Source organism: Ostrea edulis, chromosome 7 (assembly GCF_947568905.1).
Source record: "Ostrea edulis chromosome 7, xbOstEdul1.1, whole genome shotgun sequence".
NCBI classification, from domain to species: domain Eukaryota; kingdom Metazoa; phylum Mollusca; class Bivalvia; order Ostreida; family Ostreidae; genus Ostrea; species Ostrea edulis.
In genome coordinates, this window is record NC_079170.1 from 21,901,574 (window position 1) to 21,921,160 (window position 19,587).

The following is a 19,587-nucleotide window of genomic DNA, read 5'->3' on the forward strand; positions in this document are numbered from 1 at the left end:
TTACTTTATCTGGCATTGATTGTAATGTTACAGATGAATGTGTTCCCTCTATCTGGTATCTAGTGTATTGTAATGTTACAGATGAATGTGTTTCCTCTATCTGGTATTGATTGTAATGTTACAGATGGATGTGTTCCCTCTATCTGGTATCTAGTGTATTATAATGTTACAGGTGGGTGTGTTTACTTTATCTGGTATCTAGTGTATTATAATGTTACAGGTGGATGTGTTCCCTCTATCTGGTATCTAGTGTATTATAATGTTACAGGTGGGTGTGTTTACTTTATCTGGTATCTAGTGTATTATAATGTTACAGGTGGGTGTGTTCCCTCTATCTGGTATCTAGTGTATTATAATGTTACAGGTGGGTGTGTTCCCTCTATCTGGTATCTAGTGTATTATAATGTTACAGGTGGGTGTGTTTCCTCTATCTGGTATCTAGTGTATTATAATGTTACAGGTGGGTGTGTTTCCTCTATCTGGTATCTAGTGTATTATAATGTTACAGGTGGGTGTGTTTCCTCTATCTGGTATTGATTGTAATGTTACAGATGGATGTGTTCCCTCTATCTGGTATCTAGTGTATTGTAATGTTACAGGTGGATGTGTTTCCTCTATCTGGTATCTAGTGTATTGTAATGTTACAGATGAATGTGTTCCCTCTATCTGGTATCTAGTGTATTATAATGTTGCAGGTGGATGTGTTTCCTCTATCTGGTACTTAGTGTATTGTAATGTTACAGGTGGATGTGTTTCCTTTATCTGGTACTTAGTGTATTGTAATGTTACAGATGAATGTGTTCCCTCTATCTGGTATCTAGTGTATTGTAATGTTACAGATGAATGTGTTTCCTCTATCTGGTATTGATTGTAATGTTACAGATGAATGTGTTCCCTCTATCTGGTACCTAGTGTATTGTAATGTTACAGGTGGATGTGTTTCCTCTATCTGGTACCTAGTGTATTGTAATGTTACAGATGGATGTGTTTCCTTTATCTGGTATCTAGTGTATTGTAATGTTACAGATGAATGTGTTCCCTCTATCTGGTACCTAGTGTATTGTAATGTTACAGGTGGATATGTTTCCTCTATCTGGTACTTAGTGTATTATAATGTTACAGGTGGATGTGTTTCCTCTATCTGGTATCTAGTGTATTATAATGTTTCAGGTGGATGTGTTCCCTCTATCTGGTATCTAGTGTATTATAATGTTACAGGTGGGTGTGTTTACTTTATCTGGTATCTAGTGTATTGTAATGTTACAGATGAATGTGTTTCCTCTATCTGGTACTTAGTGTATTATAATGTTACAGGTGGGTGTGTTCCCTCTATCTGGTATCTAGTGTATTGTAATGTTACAGATGAATGTGTTTCCTCTATCTGGTACTTAGTGTATTATAATGTTACAGGTGGGTGTGTTCCCTCTATCTGGTACTTAGTGTATTGTAATGTTACAGATGAATGTGTTCCCTCTATCTGGTATCTAGTGTATTGTAATGTTACAGGTGGGTGTGTTTACTTTATCTGGTATCTAGTGTATTGTAATGTTACAGGTGGGTGTGTTTACTTTATCTGGTACCTAGTGTATTATAATGTTACAGGTGGATGTGTTTCCTCTATCTGGTACTTAGTGTATTGTAATGTTACAGGTGGATGTGTTTCCTTTATCTGGTATCTAGTGTATTGTAATGTTACAGGTGGGTGTGTTTACTTTATCTGGTATCTAGTGTATTGTAATGTTACAGGTGGATGTGTTTCCTCTATCTGGTACTTAGTGTATTGTAATGTTACAGATGAATGTGTTCCCTCTATCTGGTATCTAGTGTATTGTAATGTTACAGGTGGGTGTGTTTACTTTATCTGGTATCTAGTGTATTGTAATGTTACAGATGGATGTGTTTCCTCTATCTGGTACCTAGTGTAGTGTAATGTTACAGATGGATGTGTTTCCTCTATCTGGTACTTAGTGTATTATAATGTTACAGGTGGGTGTGTTTCCTTTATCTGGTATCTAGTGTATTGTAATGTTACAGATGAATGTGTTTCCTCTATCTGGTACTTAGTGTATTATAATGTTACAGGTGGGTGTGTTTCCTCTATCTGGTATTGATTGTAATGTTACAGGTGGATGTGTTTCCTCTATCTGGTATCTAGTGTATTATAATGTTACAGGTAGGTGTGTTTCCTCTATCTGGTATTGATTGTAATGTTACAGATGAATGTGTTTCCTCTATCTGGTATCTAGTGTATTGTAATGTTACAGGTGAATGTGTTCCCTCTATCTGGTACCTAGTGTATTGTAATGTTACAGGTGGGTGTGTTTACTTTATCTGGTACCTAGTGTATTGTAATGTTACAGGTGAATGTGTTCCCTCTATCTGGTACCTAGTGTATTGTAATGTTACAGGTGGGTGTGTTTACTTTATCTGGTATCTAGTGTATTGTAATGTTACAGGTGAATGTGTTCCCTCTATCTGGTATCTAGTGTATTGTAATGTTACAGGTGGGTGTGTTTACTTTATCTGGTATCTAGTGTATTATAATGTTACAGGTGGATGTGTTCCCTCTATCTGGTATCTAGTGTATTATAATGTTACAGATGAATGTGTTTCCTCTATCTGGTACTTAGTGTATTGTAATGTTACAGGTGGGTGTGTTTACTTTATCTGGTATCTAGTGTATTATAATGTTACAGATGAATGTGTTCCCTCTATCTGGTACCTAGTGTATTGTAATGTTACAGGTGGATGTGTTTCCTCTATCTGGTACCTAGTGTATTGTAATGTTACAGATGGATGTGTTTCCTTTATCTGGTACTTAGTGTATTATAATGTTACAGGTGGGTGTGTTTCCTCTATCTGGTATTGATTGTAATGTTACAGATGAATGTGTTCCCTCTATCTGGTATCTAGTGTATTGTAATGTTACAGATGAATGTGTTTCCTCTATCTGGTACCTAGTGTATTGTAATGTTACAGGTGGGTGTGTTTACTTTATCTGGTATCTAGTGTATTATAATGTTACAGGTGGGTGTGTTTCCTCTATCTGTTATCTAGTGTATTATAATGTTACAGGTGGGTGTGTTCCCTCTATCTGGTATCTAGTGTATTATAATGTTACAGGTGGATGTGTTTCCTCTATCTGGTATCTAGTGTATTATAATGTTACAGGTGGATGTGTTTCCTCTATCTGGTATCTAGTGTATTATAATGTTACAGGTGGGTGTGTTTCCTTTATCTGGTATCTAGTGTATTATAATGTTACAAGTGGGTGTGTTTCCTCTATCTGGTATTGATTGTAATGTTACAGATGAATGTGTTTCCTCTATCTGGTATCTAGTGTAGTGTAATGTTACAGGTGGATGTGTTTCCTCTATCTGGTATCTAGTGTATTGTAATGTTACAGATGAATGTGTTTCCTCTATCTGGTACCTAGTGTATTGTAATGTTACAGGTGGATGTGTTTACTTTATCTGGTATCTAGTGTATTGTAATGTTACAGGTGGATGTGTTCCCTCTATCTGGTATCTAGTGTATTGTAATGTTACAGGTGGGTGTGTTTCCTCTATCTGGTATCTAGTGTATTGTAATGTTACAGGTGGGTGTGTTTCCTCTATCTGGTATCTAGTGTATTGTAATGTTACAGGTGGGTGTGTTTCCTCTATCTGGTATCTAGTGTATTGTAATGTTACAGATGAATGTGTTTCCTTTATCTGGTATCTAGTGTATTGTTAGGTCACCTGAATTCATTCAGGTGACCTATTGCTATCTGTTTTTGTCCGTCGTCGTGCGTTAACATTTGAACATTTTCAGCTTCTTCTCTGAAACCCCTGAACCAATTTCAACCAATTTTGACATATAGCATCTGTGGGTGGAGGGGAACAAAAATTGTGAAATTCGTGGTCCCTGCCCCCCTGGGGCCTGAGGGGTGGGGCAAAAACCATCAAAATGAGTGTAATTTTAAAAAATCTTCTTCTTTACTCCTGGACATCAAGAAGCCAAACTGTGGGCATAATTATAATGAGCGTTGAGCCCTCTACCAAAATTGTGAAATTCATGGCCCCTGGGGCAGGGGTTCTTGTGTTAGGGTGGGGCTCTATTGGTCATATAGTGAAAATGTAGAAATTCTTTGAAAATCTTCTTCTCTGTCTCTGGGTATTAAGTAGACAAATTAATAGCATGGTAATGATGAGCAAGGATGCCTCTTTATAACCCCCACAACAAGTTGTGGGGGGGGTGGGGGTGGGGGGGGGGTATACTGGAATCGGGCTGTCCGTCCGTCTGTAGACGCAATGGTTTCCGGGCTCTAAAGCATTATCCTTTCCACCTACCGTCACCATATCATATATATGGACTACCCATGGGATGAAGATGTTCCCTATCGATTTTGGGGTCAAAAGGTCAAAGGTCATGCGCACTGGACATCGAAGTAGCAACACTCAGAAAAGAGGTAGTTTATGCCTATTACCAACACCCTTTTGGAGATTGGGTTAAGCAGGGGGTATTCTTAGTGAACATTGCTCACAGTACCTCTTATTAAAAATTGTGAAATTCATGGCCCCTGGATCAGGGGTTCTGGTGCTAGGGTGGGACTCTATAAGTCATATAGTGAAAATGCATTATTTCTTTGAAAATCTTCTTCTCTGTCCTTGGGTATTAAGTAGACAAACCAATAGCATGGTTATGATGAGCAAGGATGCCTCTTTCAAAATTGTGAAATTCATGGTCCCTGGGTCAGGGGTTCTGGTATTAGGGTGGGGCCCTATTGATCATATAGTGAAAATGCATTTTATTTCTTTGAAAATCTTCTCCTCTGCTGCTGGGTATTAAGTAGACAAACTAATAGTATGATAATGATGATCAAGGATGCTTCTTTCAAAACTGAAATTTATGGCCCCTGGGTGAGGGGTTCTGGTGCAAAGGCGGGGCTGACCACATAGCTATTCAATGTTTCTTCCATCCAAAAGTAAGATTTTTATATTTAAACACAAACCTAATTCAAACATTGGAAGGTTGTTACATGATACTCAGGTGACCTATAAGGCCCCTGGGCCTCTTGTAATGTTACAGGTGGGTGTGTTTCCTCTATCTGGTATCTAGTGTATTATGATGTTACAGCTGTTTCCTTTATCTGGTACTTTGTGTATTGTAATGTTACAGGTAGATGTGTTTCCTTTGACACACCTGGACCGATCATCAAGATATTAGTGTCAGCTATTAAAAAATACAATGACACTGTTTTATTCACAAGGTTGCTTTTGATGATGCCCTGCTAGACCGATTAGATTAAAAACTTGTGAAATATGTAGCTGTCTGGCATTTTATCTTTATTTTTAAAATATTCTTTTCAAACATTTTAAGATCTGTATAAAATTCCAGTAAATGAAGAAAAAAAAATTCACAATATAAGTGTATGAAAATATTCATTCATAGACTGATTAATAGGCGCAGGAGAATCCTTGTTCATACATGTATTTCAAAATACAGTATAATTTGTCCAAACAGGCCTCTGAGTACTCTGGCGCTCTGTCAATTCCGGCCACAAAATATAGTCCCTAACATTTCTTTAACAAATCCTTTATTAATAATTCCCTGTACTCCGGATACTGCGTATTCTGTATATCGGCCGGCTTACACAGTCCCAACTGCTATCACTTAACTTTAATTATCCTGTGTAAACCGGCCCCTCGATGATACACCACTCTAATTGTTGCGGTCCATTGTATTCGGTGTACACAAGGTCCCAACTGCTCATAATTAGCTCTAATTATCGCATTTAAACCAGCCACCCCACGATGACCAACCTGTCGGTATTCGGTCGATCACACGCGGTGTACACAAAGGGTGTCTAAAGGGAGGCCACAGGTAAGTAAAAGAGTGCAACTGGCGAGGAGTCGCGATCAGTTTAAAATAAAACCTGATTTTTAGGGGGTGCACTTTTCAATTATGACAGCACCACGCACGAGGTAATGGCGCTCCCCTTAACGACAGAGACGAGAACTGACATTAAAAGACAAAGTTCAATTAATCGATGAATTCGATACATTCTTGGAATGAAACAAAATCGGCAACAATCCCGTTATGTTTTCCAAAAGCAGGGTTTCCCCTCGTGGACTTCTCGGAGCTCTACGGCGAGTCAGACAGTGATGATATGCAGTTAGTTAGCACAACTCGCCATGTCCGGTCGATCACTCGGCATTGCAGTAGTTTCCGTTTCACAAATTGAGACAGTTGAAAGCGATACATTTACAATGAAAGCTGGGAAAGACAAATTTTTAAACGAACACAACACAAAGTTGAGGAACGTACATAATGTAGCACTTGATAACGGCGATGATGTAGACGAAATCGACAATTTACCAACAGAAAATTGCGCGAATAATTCCCAGATTTTCAACTGTTTAATAAAAATTGAAACTTTTTCAAATGAGCACGACAATAAAACACTGACATTTATATTTTTACATTTTGAATTCTTTTGTGATATATTAAAACATTAGCAATCATTACACACGTATGCATAGATAGTGAATACAAGGGAAGCAACTCTCATTTTTGTCAACATTCTGCACTCCGGACTCTGTACAAACTGGCCAATTTCTTTGGAACCACACATAGCCGGTTTAGACAGATTATACTGTATGTTAATTTATAAATATATGCTTTTACGCAATTACAGCTATTTGTTTTAAATTTGATTGTAGGTTGTGTGTAACATAAAGGAAGGGTCGTCGGAGATCGAACGACTGAAGCCGTGGCTGTGTAATATACAGGCCAGAGCCCCGGGGTGTCCTGTCATTGTCGTGATGACTCACCTAGACAAAGTCCCGGAGGAAAAACGGATGGAGCTGGTGGATATCATGACTGACAGACTAAATCATGTCATTTCTAAAGGAGGTATGCACTGTGAATACTAGTACAGTACAGTATATTACAGAATGGAGTCAAACACATATCTTAATATCTCCTTAAACAAAGGCTAGACTATGTCCTTATGTGTGTCCTTCCATCTGTCTATCCCTCCTTCCCACTTCCTGTTCATACCATAAACCCACTTCCTGTCCATGCCATACATTTGAAATGGAGAGACACTGGAATCTAATATTAGGATCAAGGGATACTTATGACCAGATGGTGCATCAGGATCTTTACATAAACAAAATCTTCATGGCTGATTATAAATTAGGACAATTCAGATATGCCCCAGTTTAGTTGAATCCAGACATTGGTCCCATTTAGACAGTTCTAGTTTTCAATGTGAAGTCATAAACATCTTTTCTTAAAATTGGGTTTGTTTTGTAGGATACCCAGAAGTGAGGCACTGCGTACCGGTGATGTGCAACAGTGAAAACTGGACGATAGAACAGCTGAGAGAAATCATTAAGAGAGTGGTAGATGAGTGAGTTTTAATAACATGAAAGGCTTCTACACAGTCACATCTCATTATAAAATTAAGGATTATCTCCCTCATGCATAGCTCTTATCCTTAGACGAATTTGACTCCACTTTTTTGTCACACTGTTTTTCCCTATAATAGCTCTAGCAAGTTCATTGTTATTTCGGATTTCAAAAATTTCGGTTGAGCATCACTGAAGAGACATTATCTGTCGAAATGCGCCTCAGGTCCATCAAAATTGGTACCGTATAAGTTTTACTTTGTTATATAGTGAATTTGCTTAGAACTAGAAATTCAATGAGACATAGCAAATATATTGTTTTTCCTGGGATTTCTGTAGTACATACATCCATACATACATACATACGTTTTCTGTAGAACATATATCCATATGTTTACTTTTTAAAAAGATGCACGTGATTTTAAAGTTTAGCATTACCATTATACATTGTCCTCATTTAAAAACAAAATATTCTTTGTCAGGAAATATATGCCACAACAAAATGTGTATGTATGATAAACCGCATATCAGAAAATTTATTGTTCAACAGATTAGTGATACAGGCACATACTACTGTTTGTGTATCTTCCTAAGATCCATTTGTACTTTATCAGTTACAAGGTCAGGGGCCAGTTTGTGATGGGACAGAAAGTTCCTGCCAGTTATGTGGTAAGTTACACTTACATATTGATTTCTGCCTGAACAGTGGAAGTTTTATAGAGCCTGGTAATGTTAAAGTTCCCTTGAAGTATCAAACACGGAGGCCATGTCTGGGTGCATGCTACAGTACCTGAAACGTTCTACTTTACCATTTTTCCGTTTGCTCACCGTTCACTCAGCGTGCGTTCACCGTTCGTTCAGCATGTGTTCACCGTTCGTTCAGCGTGTGTTCACCATGCGCTCTCCGTTCACAGTTTTGCGTTCAGCGTGCGCTCACCGTTCACAAAGCGTTCAGCGTGTGCTCACCGTTTGTTCATCGTTCAGTCTTTTCATTGTCATTCGGAACACCAAACTGAAAGGACCAATCTTGATAGCAAGGCGAAAATGAAAATTGAACATGTGCGTAAGAGTGGAAGGAGATTTTCTTACTATATAAGAAATTTAATTTTGAAATACAAAATGTCAGGATTATCCACTGTGAATGCCGAAAGGTTCGTTTGAGCTTTTGTTTAAAAAAAATCTAAATGAGAGACGAATATAAGAGTTTGTCGTTATGAATTTAACCCAAGTACAAAAAAATAAGGCAGTTTCAGGTATTGAAAACCTCTTCCCCTGTGTTGACGATTTAGCATTTACAAGTTTGGGCAAAAGCACAAATTATTATAATTATTTTGCATTGCTTGACACGAGTTTTAAACAAGTCAACCCCCCCCCCCCCCTTACTTTGAAAAATATAAAAAACAAACAAACGATGCTACATAATGTACATTGTACCGTATGTACGTTCAGAATGTCAAATTGATATAGCTATTTTATGCCTATATTTATGAAAGACATTGTCGATAAACTGATATTTACTACTCTTGCCTTTGAAACTTTTGTAACAGTCATGTGTCCTTAATGCAAAGATGTAATTGTTTACCTTGTACGTTTCTGCATTATACTTTAAACATTATACAAATATTGCTCAATCTAACTGCAATCTATGGTCACATTAATAATAAAAATAGTAAGTTTTGTACTTACATGTGCATAAATTCTAGGATTATTTCCTCGGGTCGATTTAGCTGCGACAATTGAATGACACAAAATGTAAGTAGGGATATTTAATACTGATAGAAGTGTTGAGGTGTTGACACAGGGTATACTGTCCGTATTGTTTGTTTACTGCATCTATCTTGACTCCTTTCGGGGGTGTTTGTTAATTACAAGTATCCCAAACGATCCAGCTCGTAAAGTTTGAAGCCATACATGAACACCTGTAAATTCTGGATATCACTACACATGTAGACTAATAGTGTTTTCCTTTTCACATGCATTGTATATATATTATACCCATGCATTAAATGTATCTGTACATGTAATGGTATACACAATGTACATACGAAATTTGCTTTTGCTTGTGTATGACTGTTGCGTGTATTAATGTACAATTTGCGATAATTTCATGAAATATATACATGTATACTCGGTACTTGTACAAAAATATATTTCATTGAATATATCCAGAACTGTAAAATATGCTGTATCATGATTCCGGTTTATTTAATTTTTTATTAATTGATGAAATATATATGTACATGTATTTTAGTACATGATTATGAAATAAGTAAAATCCCAGGAAAAAATCCGAAACATTCCGAGTAAATAGATCATTTTGTGTTCAGCATGCGCTCAGCGTTCGTTCACCGTTCACTTTGCGCTCTGCGTTCACTTACCGTTCACTAAATTGCGTTCACAGTTCACTCTGCGTTTGTTCACTGTTCGCTCTCCATTCGTTTATCGTTCGCTCACTGTGCATTCACCGTTCGCTCACCGTTCAAGTGGGAAAGAAGAATGTTTCAGGGACTGTACACCACTCACCATTTGAAGGGAATGCTAACATGGAATATCAGAGCTTAACTTGATTCAATCTGTATACTGCTTCCTCTTATTGATAATGGTAAAAAAAAAATGATGGTAGTTAACCTTGACCAAGAGCAGATTCTGAAGAGAGAATTCATGACAAGAATGTTGATGTTGCAGAAATTAGCGGACCTGCTGACTGAAACAAGGAGGATGGAGCAGTCGTTCCCGGTGATGAAACACAACCAGCTGCTGAAGATCGTACAGGATGCTGCCCTGGATCTAGATGAAGATGAACTTCACCAGGTATGTTGTCATTAGACTGCAAAGAGAAGAATACAGAGCAACACAATTAGGAAATGTTTTCATAAACAGTAGCTGTGAAATCAGAAAAGCAAATAGAATATTATTATTGGTTTCAGTCTATAATTATGCACTGGAAATAGAAGTTTGGTTTTGATTTTAGTCTCTCTGTAACTGTAGTTAGTTCTGCTGGATCCAGTCTTGGAGGTTATAAAACTTTTACCGTACTCATACTCAAACTCAGCCATTTTTGTTTTGAGTACAACTCTGAGCAAACTCCGAAGCATACTCGAAAAATCTTGAGCATGTACTCCATTTGAGTGAGAATAATTTTATAAAAGTTTTATAACCTTGACTTTTGAGTATGAGTACGATTTAGAGCACAGAGTTTGAGTTTTGAGTGTGAAACGGGCTCAAAAAAGTTTTATAACCTCCAGGCCTGGCTAGTTTGTGACCACATTTCTATTCCATAGGACCATCAAATACATTGCTTTTCAATTTTCTTGTGTCTTTGTCCTGCATTGAAATTATTCATGAAAGGTCAATATGAAAGGAATTTTTTTTTTAAATTGTTGTCTATTTCTGTACTATATAGTATGGGGATTTTAGAAGATCATGTGAATGTGATTTTCAAATGTGTGATAACTTTGATATGCACCTATTTAAATGATTCCACAATTAGGTAGTCTCATTAGTTTAACTCTATTTTCTATGATTATGTTTGTTATGATTAGCTTTATTGTGTTATTTATAGGATGTTCAGTGACTCTTTCTGTTATATTTAAAAACTGTTAGTTTATCAACTGGATGTTTATGTGTTGTTTACAGGCTGCGAGGTTCCTAAGGTTATTTCTGTATTGTTACAAGCTGTGAGGTTCCTAAGGTTATTTCTGTGTTGTTTACAGGCTGTTTCTGTGTTGTTTACAGGCTGTGATGTTCCTAAAGGTTATTTATGTGTTGTTACAGGCTGTGAGGTTCCTAAGGTTATTTCTGTGTTTACAGGCTGTGAGGTTTCTAAAGGTTATTTCTGTGTTGACAAGCTGTGAGGTTTCTAAAGGTTATTTCTGTGTTGTTATAGGCTGTGAGGTTCCTAAAGGTTATTTCTGTGTTGTTACGGGCTGTGAGTTCCTAAGGTTATTTTTGTGTTGTTTACAGGCTGTGAGGTTCCTAAGGTTATTTCTGTGTTTACAAGCTGTGAGGTTTCTAAAGGTTATTTTTGTGTTGTTTACAGGCTGTGAGGTTCCTAAGGTTATTTCTGTGTTGTTACAGGCTGTGAGGTTCCTAAGGTTATTTCTCTGTTGTTTACAGACTGTTTCTGTGTTGTTTACGGGCTGTGAGGTTCCTAAGGTTATTTCTCTGTTGTTTACAGACTGTTTCTGTGTTGTTTACAGGCTGCGAGGTTTCTAAAGGTTATTTCTGTGTTGTTACAGGCTGTGAGGTTCCTAAGGTTATTTCTCTGTTGTTTACAGACTGTTTCTGTGTTGTTTACGGGCTGTGAGGTTCCTAAGGTTATTTCTCTGTTGTTTACAGACTGTTTCTGTGTTGTTTACGGGCTGTGAGGTTCCTAAGGTTATTTCTCTGTTGTTTACAGACTGTTTCTGTGTTGTTTACAGGCTGTGAGGTTCCTAAGTTTATTTCTGTGTTTACAAGCTGTGAGGTTCCTAAAGGTTATTTTTGTGTTTACAAGCTGTGAGGTTTCTAAAGGTTATTTCTGTGTTGTTACAGGCTGTGAGGTTCCTAAAGGTTATTTCTGTGTTTACAAGCTGTGAGGTTTCTAAAGGTTATTTATGTGTTGTTTACAGGCTGTGAGGTTTCTAAAGGTTATTTCTGTGTTGTTACAGGCTGTGAGGTTCCTAAAGGTTATTTGTGTGTTGTTACAGGCTGTGAGGTTCCTAAAGGTTATTTCTGTGTTGTTTACAGACTGTTTCTGTGTTGTTTACGGGCTGTGAGATTCCTAAGGTTATTTCTCTGTTGTTTACAGACTGTTTCTGTGTTGTTACAGGCTGTGAGGTTCCTAAAGGTTATTTCTGTGTTGTTACAGGCTGTGAGGTTCCTAAAGGTTATTTTTGTGTTGTTTACAGACTGTTTCTGTGTTGTTTACAGGCTGCGAGGTTCCTAATGGTTATTTTTGTGTTGTTTACAGGCTGTGAGGTTCCTAAAGGTTATTTTTGTGTTGTTTACAGACTGTTTCTGTGTTGTTTACAGGCTGCAAGGTTCCTAAAGGTTATTTTTGTGTTGTTACAGGCTGTGAGGTTCTTAAAGGTTATTTCTGTGTTTACAGACTGTGAGGTTCCTAAAGGTTATTTATGTGTTGTTTACAGGCTGCAAGGTTCCTAAAGGTTATTTCTGTGTTGTTACAGGCTGTGAGGTTCCTAAGGTTATTTTTGTGTTGTTTACAGGCTGTGAGGTTCCTTCATGAGTGTGGTGTACTGCTACATTACCCTGACAAGGCTCTAAACTTGAGGGACCTTTACTTCATTGACCCGGGCTGGTTGTGTAGGATGATGGCTCAAGTGGTCACTGTGCATCAAATCAACCCATTCATCAAAAACGGGGTAAGTTACTAATATACTAATATCTTCGAGACCTAGCTCAGATTAGTTGTAAGATGTTTTGTAAAGCATTACAATATTTGTGAGGAATATAGATATAATTTGATGTTTTGTAGATCTTGAGGAAAAAAGATGTGAACTTGCTGTTTACCGGGAAGAGAGTAGAGAACTTTGTATTTCCCAAGGACCTCATTCCACAGTATCTAAGGCTTCTGGAAAAGTCAGTCAATCGCTCACTGTCACCTCTCTCTCTCTGTGTATAGATCACTTGTACCTGTTATTATTCCATTACTGATACTGGAAAAGTCAGTCAATCACTCACCGTCACCTCCCTCTCTCTATATAGATCACTTATACCTGTTATTATTCCATTACTGATACTGGAAAAGTCAGTCAATCGCTCACTGTCACCTCTATCTGCATAAATCGCTAATGATACCTGTTACTGATACTTACAGAGTTATTTCCCCTGCAAACAAAGTTTTGGGGGAGGGGGTGGGATGGGTTATACTGGAATCACCTTGTCTGTACGTCCATAGACATCATTTGTCCAGAGTATATCTTAAACACTGATGAACAGATTTAATTAAAACTTTGTGTATCTTGTATGAGTAATGGAGTTGTGCTCCTGCTAGTTTGATTGAGCTTTTTTTTGTCCATCCATAGACATGAGTATCTCTTTAACTCTGGTGAACAGATTTGATTAAAACCTGCTTTTTTAACATTTAAAGAAGTTATAGATATTTTTTTCCATTGGGGGAGGGTGTATTATCAATGTCAAGAGTAGCTCTTGAAAACCATTTGCTCTTCATTGATCACAAATTCACTATTTCCCACCATCCAATGTTCCCAGTGGATATTAGTCCTGTTAGGACAATTCTAGTTACTGCTTCATGTCACCCATCTGTGTAGATATCTGCAGAAAGAATAACTGGAATCATATAAATTCATAGGGGCCAATTTTTGTGGATTTTTATTTTTCATTGGGATAAATTTACTTTCACTGAATCTTTTCTTTTCTTTTTTCTTTTGAAATTGATATTGCTTTCATCTGTGACAATGAATACATGTTTATTGCAAACTAGTTTCATCCGGATTTTTAATACCACCTGTCCGCGTATTCATTACGAAATATGGAGCATCATCAAGGTCAAAGGGTGCATTGGCTGTTCCGTTTAAAGTAATGAATAGGTCAACGATATCATATTCATTACTTGAACCTAGATTATAGTTTTTGAAAATTCAAAAATATGAACAATAGAATGTCTTTCTTTCTTGCGTTGTTTGGCTGATGATTGCTATAACTTGCTAATGCGGATTATGATTTTTTTCTGCAGTGCTTACTACAAGAAAACATTTTATTGTTTATATTTATGTATTTACCAAAAATATAAACTATTTTATTGTTGAAGTAATTTTGTAGATATTGCTTCTGTACATTGAAATATATGAATTGGATATTAAATTTGGTTGTGACTTAATTTAAATTCTTACATTAGGGTTACCCACAAAATCCACAAAAATTAAGCCCATACCAAATCTAATGATTGCACAGTATATTTTAGATAATACCCCTTGGGGATATAGTATTCACTTCCTGTTTGTGTCTAATGAAATACACATGAGGTGCTTTCTCTTGTTGATAATGTCTAATGAAATACACATGAAGGGCTTTCTTTTTTAGGTTTGAGATTGCTCTTCCATACTCTGAGGAGGAACTTCTAATTCCATGTCACCTGCCTGAAAAGAAACCTCATCTTAATATTCCAGTATTGTCTAAAAATGGTAAATTTGAAGAAAATTCCCACAGATAGTGCTGTAAAAAAGATAGAAGAAAAATAATGATAAGATTTCAATATAATGTCAATTGTGGATATTTTCTGCTTTGAACCAGTGAAGGCAGTGAAACTGAAGGTCTCTTGTGAATTCATTGTTTTTATTTTGGGGAGGGGGGTCTGTTGTTACAGTGGTGATGGGTGTGCCGATGTTTTATTTTCAGACAAGATCTGCCGTTACTATGTAATGGCCTACATCCCCCTGGGAATGTGGTCCCGACTCATCACTAGACTCATTGTCTTTTCTCAAAGTCAGGTGACAGAGGTAATATCAGTAACCAGAATAACAGTCAGTTATAAGAACTCAGCATTAACATGTAATGCATTCATCTATTGAAATATGTAATAAAATGTATGCTATTCATTCATTGAAATCCATGGGAATAACATACATTCTTGGGAATATCTTTCATTCATTCGTGGGAATAACGTGCATGAATTCATCCATTGTAATCCATTTATGCATATATTCATTGAAATCCATGTGAATAATGTTGTTATTAATATACATGTTACATGTATGTAATGGTGTAAGGAATACTTTGTCATAGTATTATGTATTTTATGAAAATTATCGTGGAAAGAGTTCTCCAGGTTAAACATTCTTTTCTCTTTTTGGTAACTTTTTCACGCATGTTTGATTTTATTTTGTAATATCTGTATTAATATCCTTTTCAATGTTTTACTTTGTATTGCAAGAAAATAAAACATTAATTGTACAATTGTGACTCTTGTTTAAGGTGTTGATTGGAGGACATGAACCCACGTTAACCTACTGGAACAAAGGCATCTTCATGTTCTGGAGTCAGGTAAAAATTTCATGTCATTTACCGTTTACAATATTTAATAACTTTGATGATTAAGAAATTCCTAATTGAAAATCATTACAATAATTCTTGATTTCTTTTGTACAATTTCTCAGGAGACATTCTGTTTAGTGGATTCGGAGGGTATTACAGGAAACAAGGAGGAAATAGCCATTACTGTGCCCATTTCCAGACAAGGGAGCATGTATGTTTTCTACAATTTATTATCAATACACCTGTACTTGTTGGTCAGCTGGCTGTAGAAATCTGAAAATTCATTGAATCTTACAAGTAGTAGTAAAATTTGTATGTTTCACTTGCAAAACAGTCCCGTGGGAATCTGGGTTATAATAGGTCCTCAGTACCCCTTGCTTCTCATAAGAGACAACTAAATGGAATAATCCATCGAATGAAACTGCAAAAACCAAGGTCCCGTGTCACAGCAGGTGTGGCATGATAAAGATCCCTCCCAGCTCAAAGACCATCATAAGCGCCAAGCATAGGCCTAAATTTTGCAGCCCTTCACCGACAATGGTGACATCTCCATATGAGTGAAAAATTCTCAAGAGGGGTGTTAAACAGTATAAAACCAAACCAACTCACAGAACCTGATGAACAGGTCTTCAATCAGAGAATTGATTGTACTTCCATTTATATTTCATTTTAGTCAGATTACTTTACGAATGAAGTTAAACTTATAGGACATATTATGTATTGGGGCAGTTAACAGTTTATAAACTTTGATGAGTAAACTGTTGCTAAGTAATTCATATCTTATAGACTGCTTAAAATGTTAGTTTTATTCTGAAAATGTGAATATGATAAGAAGTGTAGCAATAGCTTTACAGCCACATTTTTGAAAATCTGCTTTGTGACATATCAGCTGATGTCATACATGTGTATGATAACAAACCTCTTTACTTCATTTGAATTGTCTTAATGGATTTTGATCATCCAATCAGATTGTGCAACTGAAGTGAAATAAATAGTATTTACATGTATGTTCTCTGACTGACTTACAGGATTCTAGGACTGGTAGTGGACCACATAGATGGACTGATTGAGGAGTGGTACCCAGGTCTGACAACCATTGACCCCATGCAGGGACAAGACCTGCTGGTCAAATTCATCCCTTGTTTTATGTGCACAGGTATGTACATGTCCTTTATATCCTGTCTTAGACAGATTTCTTTTATATTGGGACTTTATTCTAGTTAAGAATCAGCATTATGCAGTGATAATTGTAATTAAAGAGATATCTATGATAATTACTGTGAATTACAACTGTTTGTGAGGTTAAGTTTTAGTTGATTTCATGGTATAGAAATGTCCGCAAATTTAAAGTCTTCATTAAGAAGAGAAAATGGACTGTTGTAGTGAATGACAACTATTCAACCATGAAATCAAGTCTCCCATGAATATGCTAAATTTTTTTTCAAACCATAAAGATTTTACCCCAAGAAATAAGGAATTGGACAGTACTTTATGTTTCTTGTCCAAGAATGATAAATATATAAAAATTTGACGATGTATTTTACAAGAGTATGATTTCTATAAGAAAACGACAGAGTGGTAATTTAGTGTTGTGACTTCATTTTTCAGGGGACCCACCACATTTCTTCAAAGTCGAGGAACTGTTACAGATATCAGAAACCAGCATTAATGTGACCTGTATCCAATGTAATAACCCGGTGCCTCTCTCACAACTCGTAAGTACAACATTAATGTGACCTGTATCCAATGTAATAACCCGGTGCCTCTTTCACAACTCGTAAGTACATTAATGTGACCTGTATTTAATGTAATAACCCAGTGCCTCTCTCACAACTCGTAAGTACAACATTAATGTGACCTGTATCCAATGTAATAACCCGGTGCCTCTTTCACAACTCGTAAGTACATTAATGTGACCTGTATTTAATGTAATAACCCGGTGCCTCTCTCACGACTCGTAAGTACAACATTAATGTGACCTGTATCCAATGTAATAACCCGGTGCCTCTTTCACAACTCGTAAGTACATTAATGTGACTTGTATTCAATGTAATAACCCGGTGCCTCTCTCACGACTCGTAAGTACAACATTAATGTGACCTGTATCCAATGTAATAACCCGGTGCCTCTCTCACAACTCATAAGTACAACATTAATGTGACCTGTATCCAATGTAATAACCCGGTGCCTCTCTCACGACTCGTAAGTACAACATTAATGTGACCTGTATCCAATGTAATAACCTGGTGCCTCTCTCACAACTCATAAGTACAACATTAATGTGACCTGTATCCAATGTAATAACCCGGTGCCTCTCTCATGACTCGTAAGTAAAAGACACAACAGTGTTTACTTGTGTCCTAAGTACATATCAGAATTATTCCATGTATTATCACTTGGAGGTGGAGCCCTGTATTTACCAACCCAACCCACCCTGCAAATATCAATTCATAATCTCACCTACTTATTTCTTGATGCTTGTTTTCCAAAACACCTCACTATTACTGAAGAAAAAAGATTTTTTAAGGTTTCAAGGCAGCGGGAGTGAAGTGTGCAGTTCTTTGTATTAGATACATGCATTAGCAGTATTGAATTAGAAGTTAAGAGAAACTTGTACTTGATTGTCAATTGTGGATTACACCACCTATAATTACAACATCTGTATAATGGATTGCTATGTTCACACACCACCTACAATTACAACATCTGTATAATGGATTGCTATGTTCATACACCGACTACAATTACAACATCTGTATGATGGATTGCTATGGTCACACACCGGCTACAATTACAACACCTGTATAATGGATTGCTATGGTCACACACCACCTACAATTACAACACCTGTATGATGGATTGCTATGTTCACACACCGGCTACCCCTTACCTTGAGAGTTAATCTCCACTTCTGAATATCGTTTTGAATCCCAAATGTAGTTCCAGCGGTTTTATATATTTTATATGCATTTTGGTTCAGTGCCAAAATTTATGCTGCTGGAAAAACTTAAAGTTAATTGTCCTCTCTAATATAAAGAGACAGGCATCCTACTCTATTCAGTGCTGCTATGAAATTCAGCGTACTCATTTCAATGTGAGTTTTATCCTTTCAGGCCCCAGATATTGTGATGAGTGATCTCCCTCCACATTTACTGATCAGAAAGTTAAACATCCAGGAAAAGTTTGTACACTGACATGTCTCTCAAAATAAATAAAAATCTAAATTTAAACTGAAAATTTTTCAAAATTTAAATGTGGTATCATTTCACTTGGAAAACCATTCATTAATGAGTGAACTTACATTGCTGACTTGGAATTTCCCATTTGAATAATGTATTGATGAACTTGCCATTACAGTTATTTGATGTTTGTAGAGCTGAGAACCTGTTAGGAGATGGTGGTTTTGGTAATGTTTACCAGATGAAACATCAGGGACAGGATACTGCTGTCAAGATATTCTCTGCCATCGGAGACATCCATCCTCACAAAATGCTCAGACAAGAGGTATAAATAAACAGAGAGAGAGAGGGTGGGGAGGGAGAGAGAGAGAGAACTCATTGATATCATCAGTTAAGCATATGTCCCTGCAATATTTATTGTTAGGCTAATATTTTATCTAACTGTCCATTTACGAAACGAGAGGGAGAGAGAGAGAGAGAACTCATTGATATCATCAGTTAAGCATATGTCCCTGCAATATTTATGGTTAGGCTAATATTTTATCTAACTGTCCATTTACGAAATGAGAGAGAGAGAGAGAGAGAGAAAGAGAACTCATTGATATCATCAATTAGGCATATGTCCCTGCTATATTTTATCTAACTGTCCATGTCTTGTCTAGCTGATTATGAGCATAAAAAAGATATCCTCATTGAACTAAAATACACATCTATATGGCAATCCGGAAGTGACATCTTCATGAATATGTGAACAATTATGTGTTTCTGTTATTCAGGTGACAGTCTTAAGATGCCTGAATCATCCCAGTGTTGTCTCCCTTTTGGGAGTTTCCATTCAACCTCGATCCATTGTGTTAGAATTAGCTCCCCTGGGTTCCATGGCAACAGTACTGAGAGGGAAATCTCCACTAGATAAAATGGTGCAGCACCGGATAGCTCTGCAGGTACCCTTCATCAGTTCAAGGAGTGTTCAACTGTATTGAGAAATGAGTTCTGTGACATCAATTTCTGTGTGT

At 36.8% G+C, this 19,587-nt stretch overlaps 1 protein-coding gene across 5 annotated transcripts in view; it reads left to right on the plus strand.

Moving 5' to 3' along the window:
• LOC125654327 (leucine-rich repeat serine/threonine-protein kinase 2-like) overlaps positions 1 to 19,587 on the plus strand; it is a 91,282-nt gene that overhangs the window by 57,049 nt on the left and 14,646 nt on the right. For all 5 annotated transcript variants that reach the window (XM_056143675.1, XM_056143677.1, XM_056143676.1 and 2 more), the window contains 15 exons: positions 6,705 to 6,897; positions 7,303 to 7,399; positions 8,012 to 8,066; positions 10,083 to 10,208; positions 12,605 to 12,760; positions 12,874 to 12,977; positions 14,442 to 14,542; positions 14,757 to 14,857; positions 15,333 to 15,401; positions 15,515 to 15,603; positions 16,421 to 16,548; positions 17,001 to 17,107; positions 18,506 to 18,573; positions 18,767 to 18,896; positions 19,348 to 19,515. In XM_056143675.1, coding sequence (XP_055999650.1) covers positions 6,705 to 6,897; positions 7,303 to 7,399; positions 8,012 to 8,066; positions 10,083 to 10,208; positions 12,605 to 12,760; positions 12,874 to 12,977; positions 14,442 to 14,542; positions 14,757 to 14,857; positions 15,333 to 15,401; positions 15,515 to 15,603; positions 16,421 to 16,548; positions 17,001 to 17,107; positions 18,506 to 18,573; positions 18,767 to 18,896; positions 19,348 to 19,515 — 1,692 coding nt within the window. The remainder of the gene's footprint in view (positions 1 to 6,704; positions 6,898 to 7,302; positions 7,400 to 8,011; positions 8,067 to 10,082; positions 10,209 to 12,604; positions 12,761 to 12,873; positions 12,978 to 14,441; positions 14,543 to 14,756; positions 14,858 to 15,332; positions 15,402 to 15,514; positions 15,604 to 16,420; positions 16,549 to 17,000; positions 17,108 to 18,505; positions 18,574 to 18,766; positions 18,897 to 19,347; positions 19,516 to 19,587) is intronic.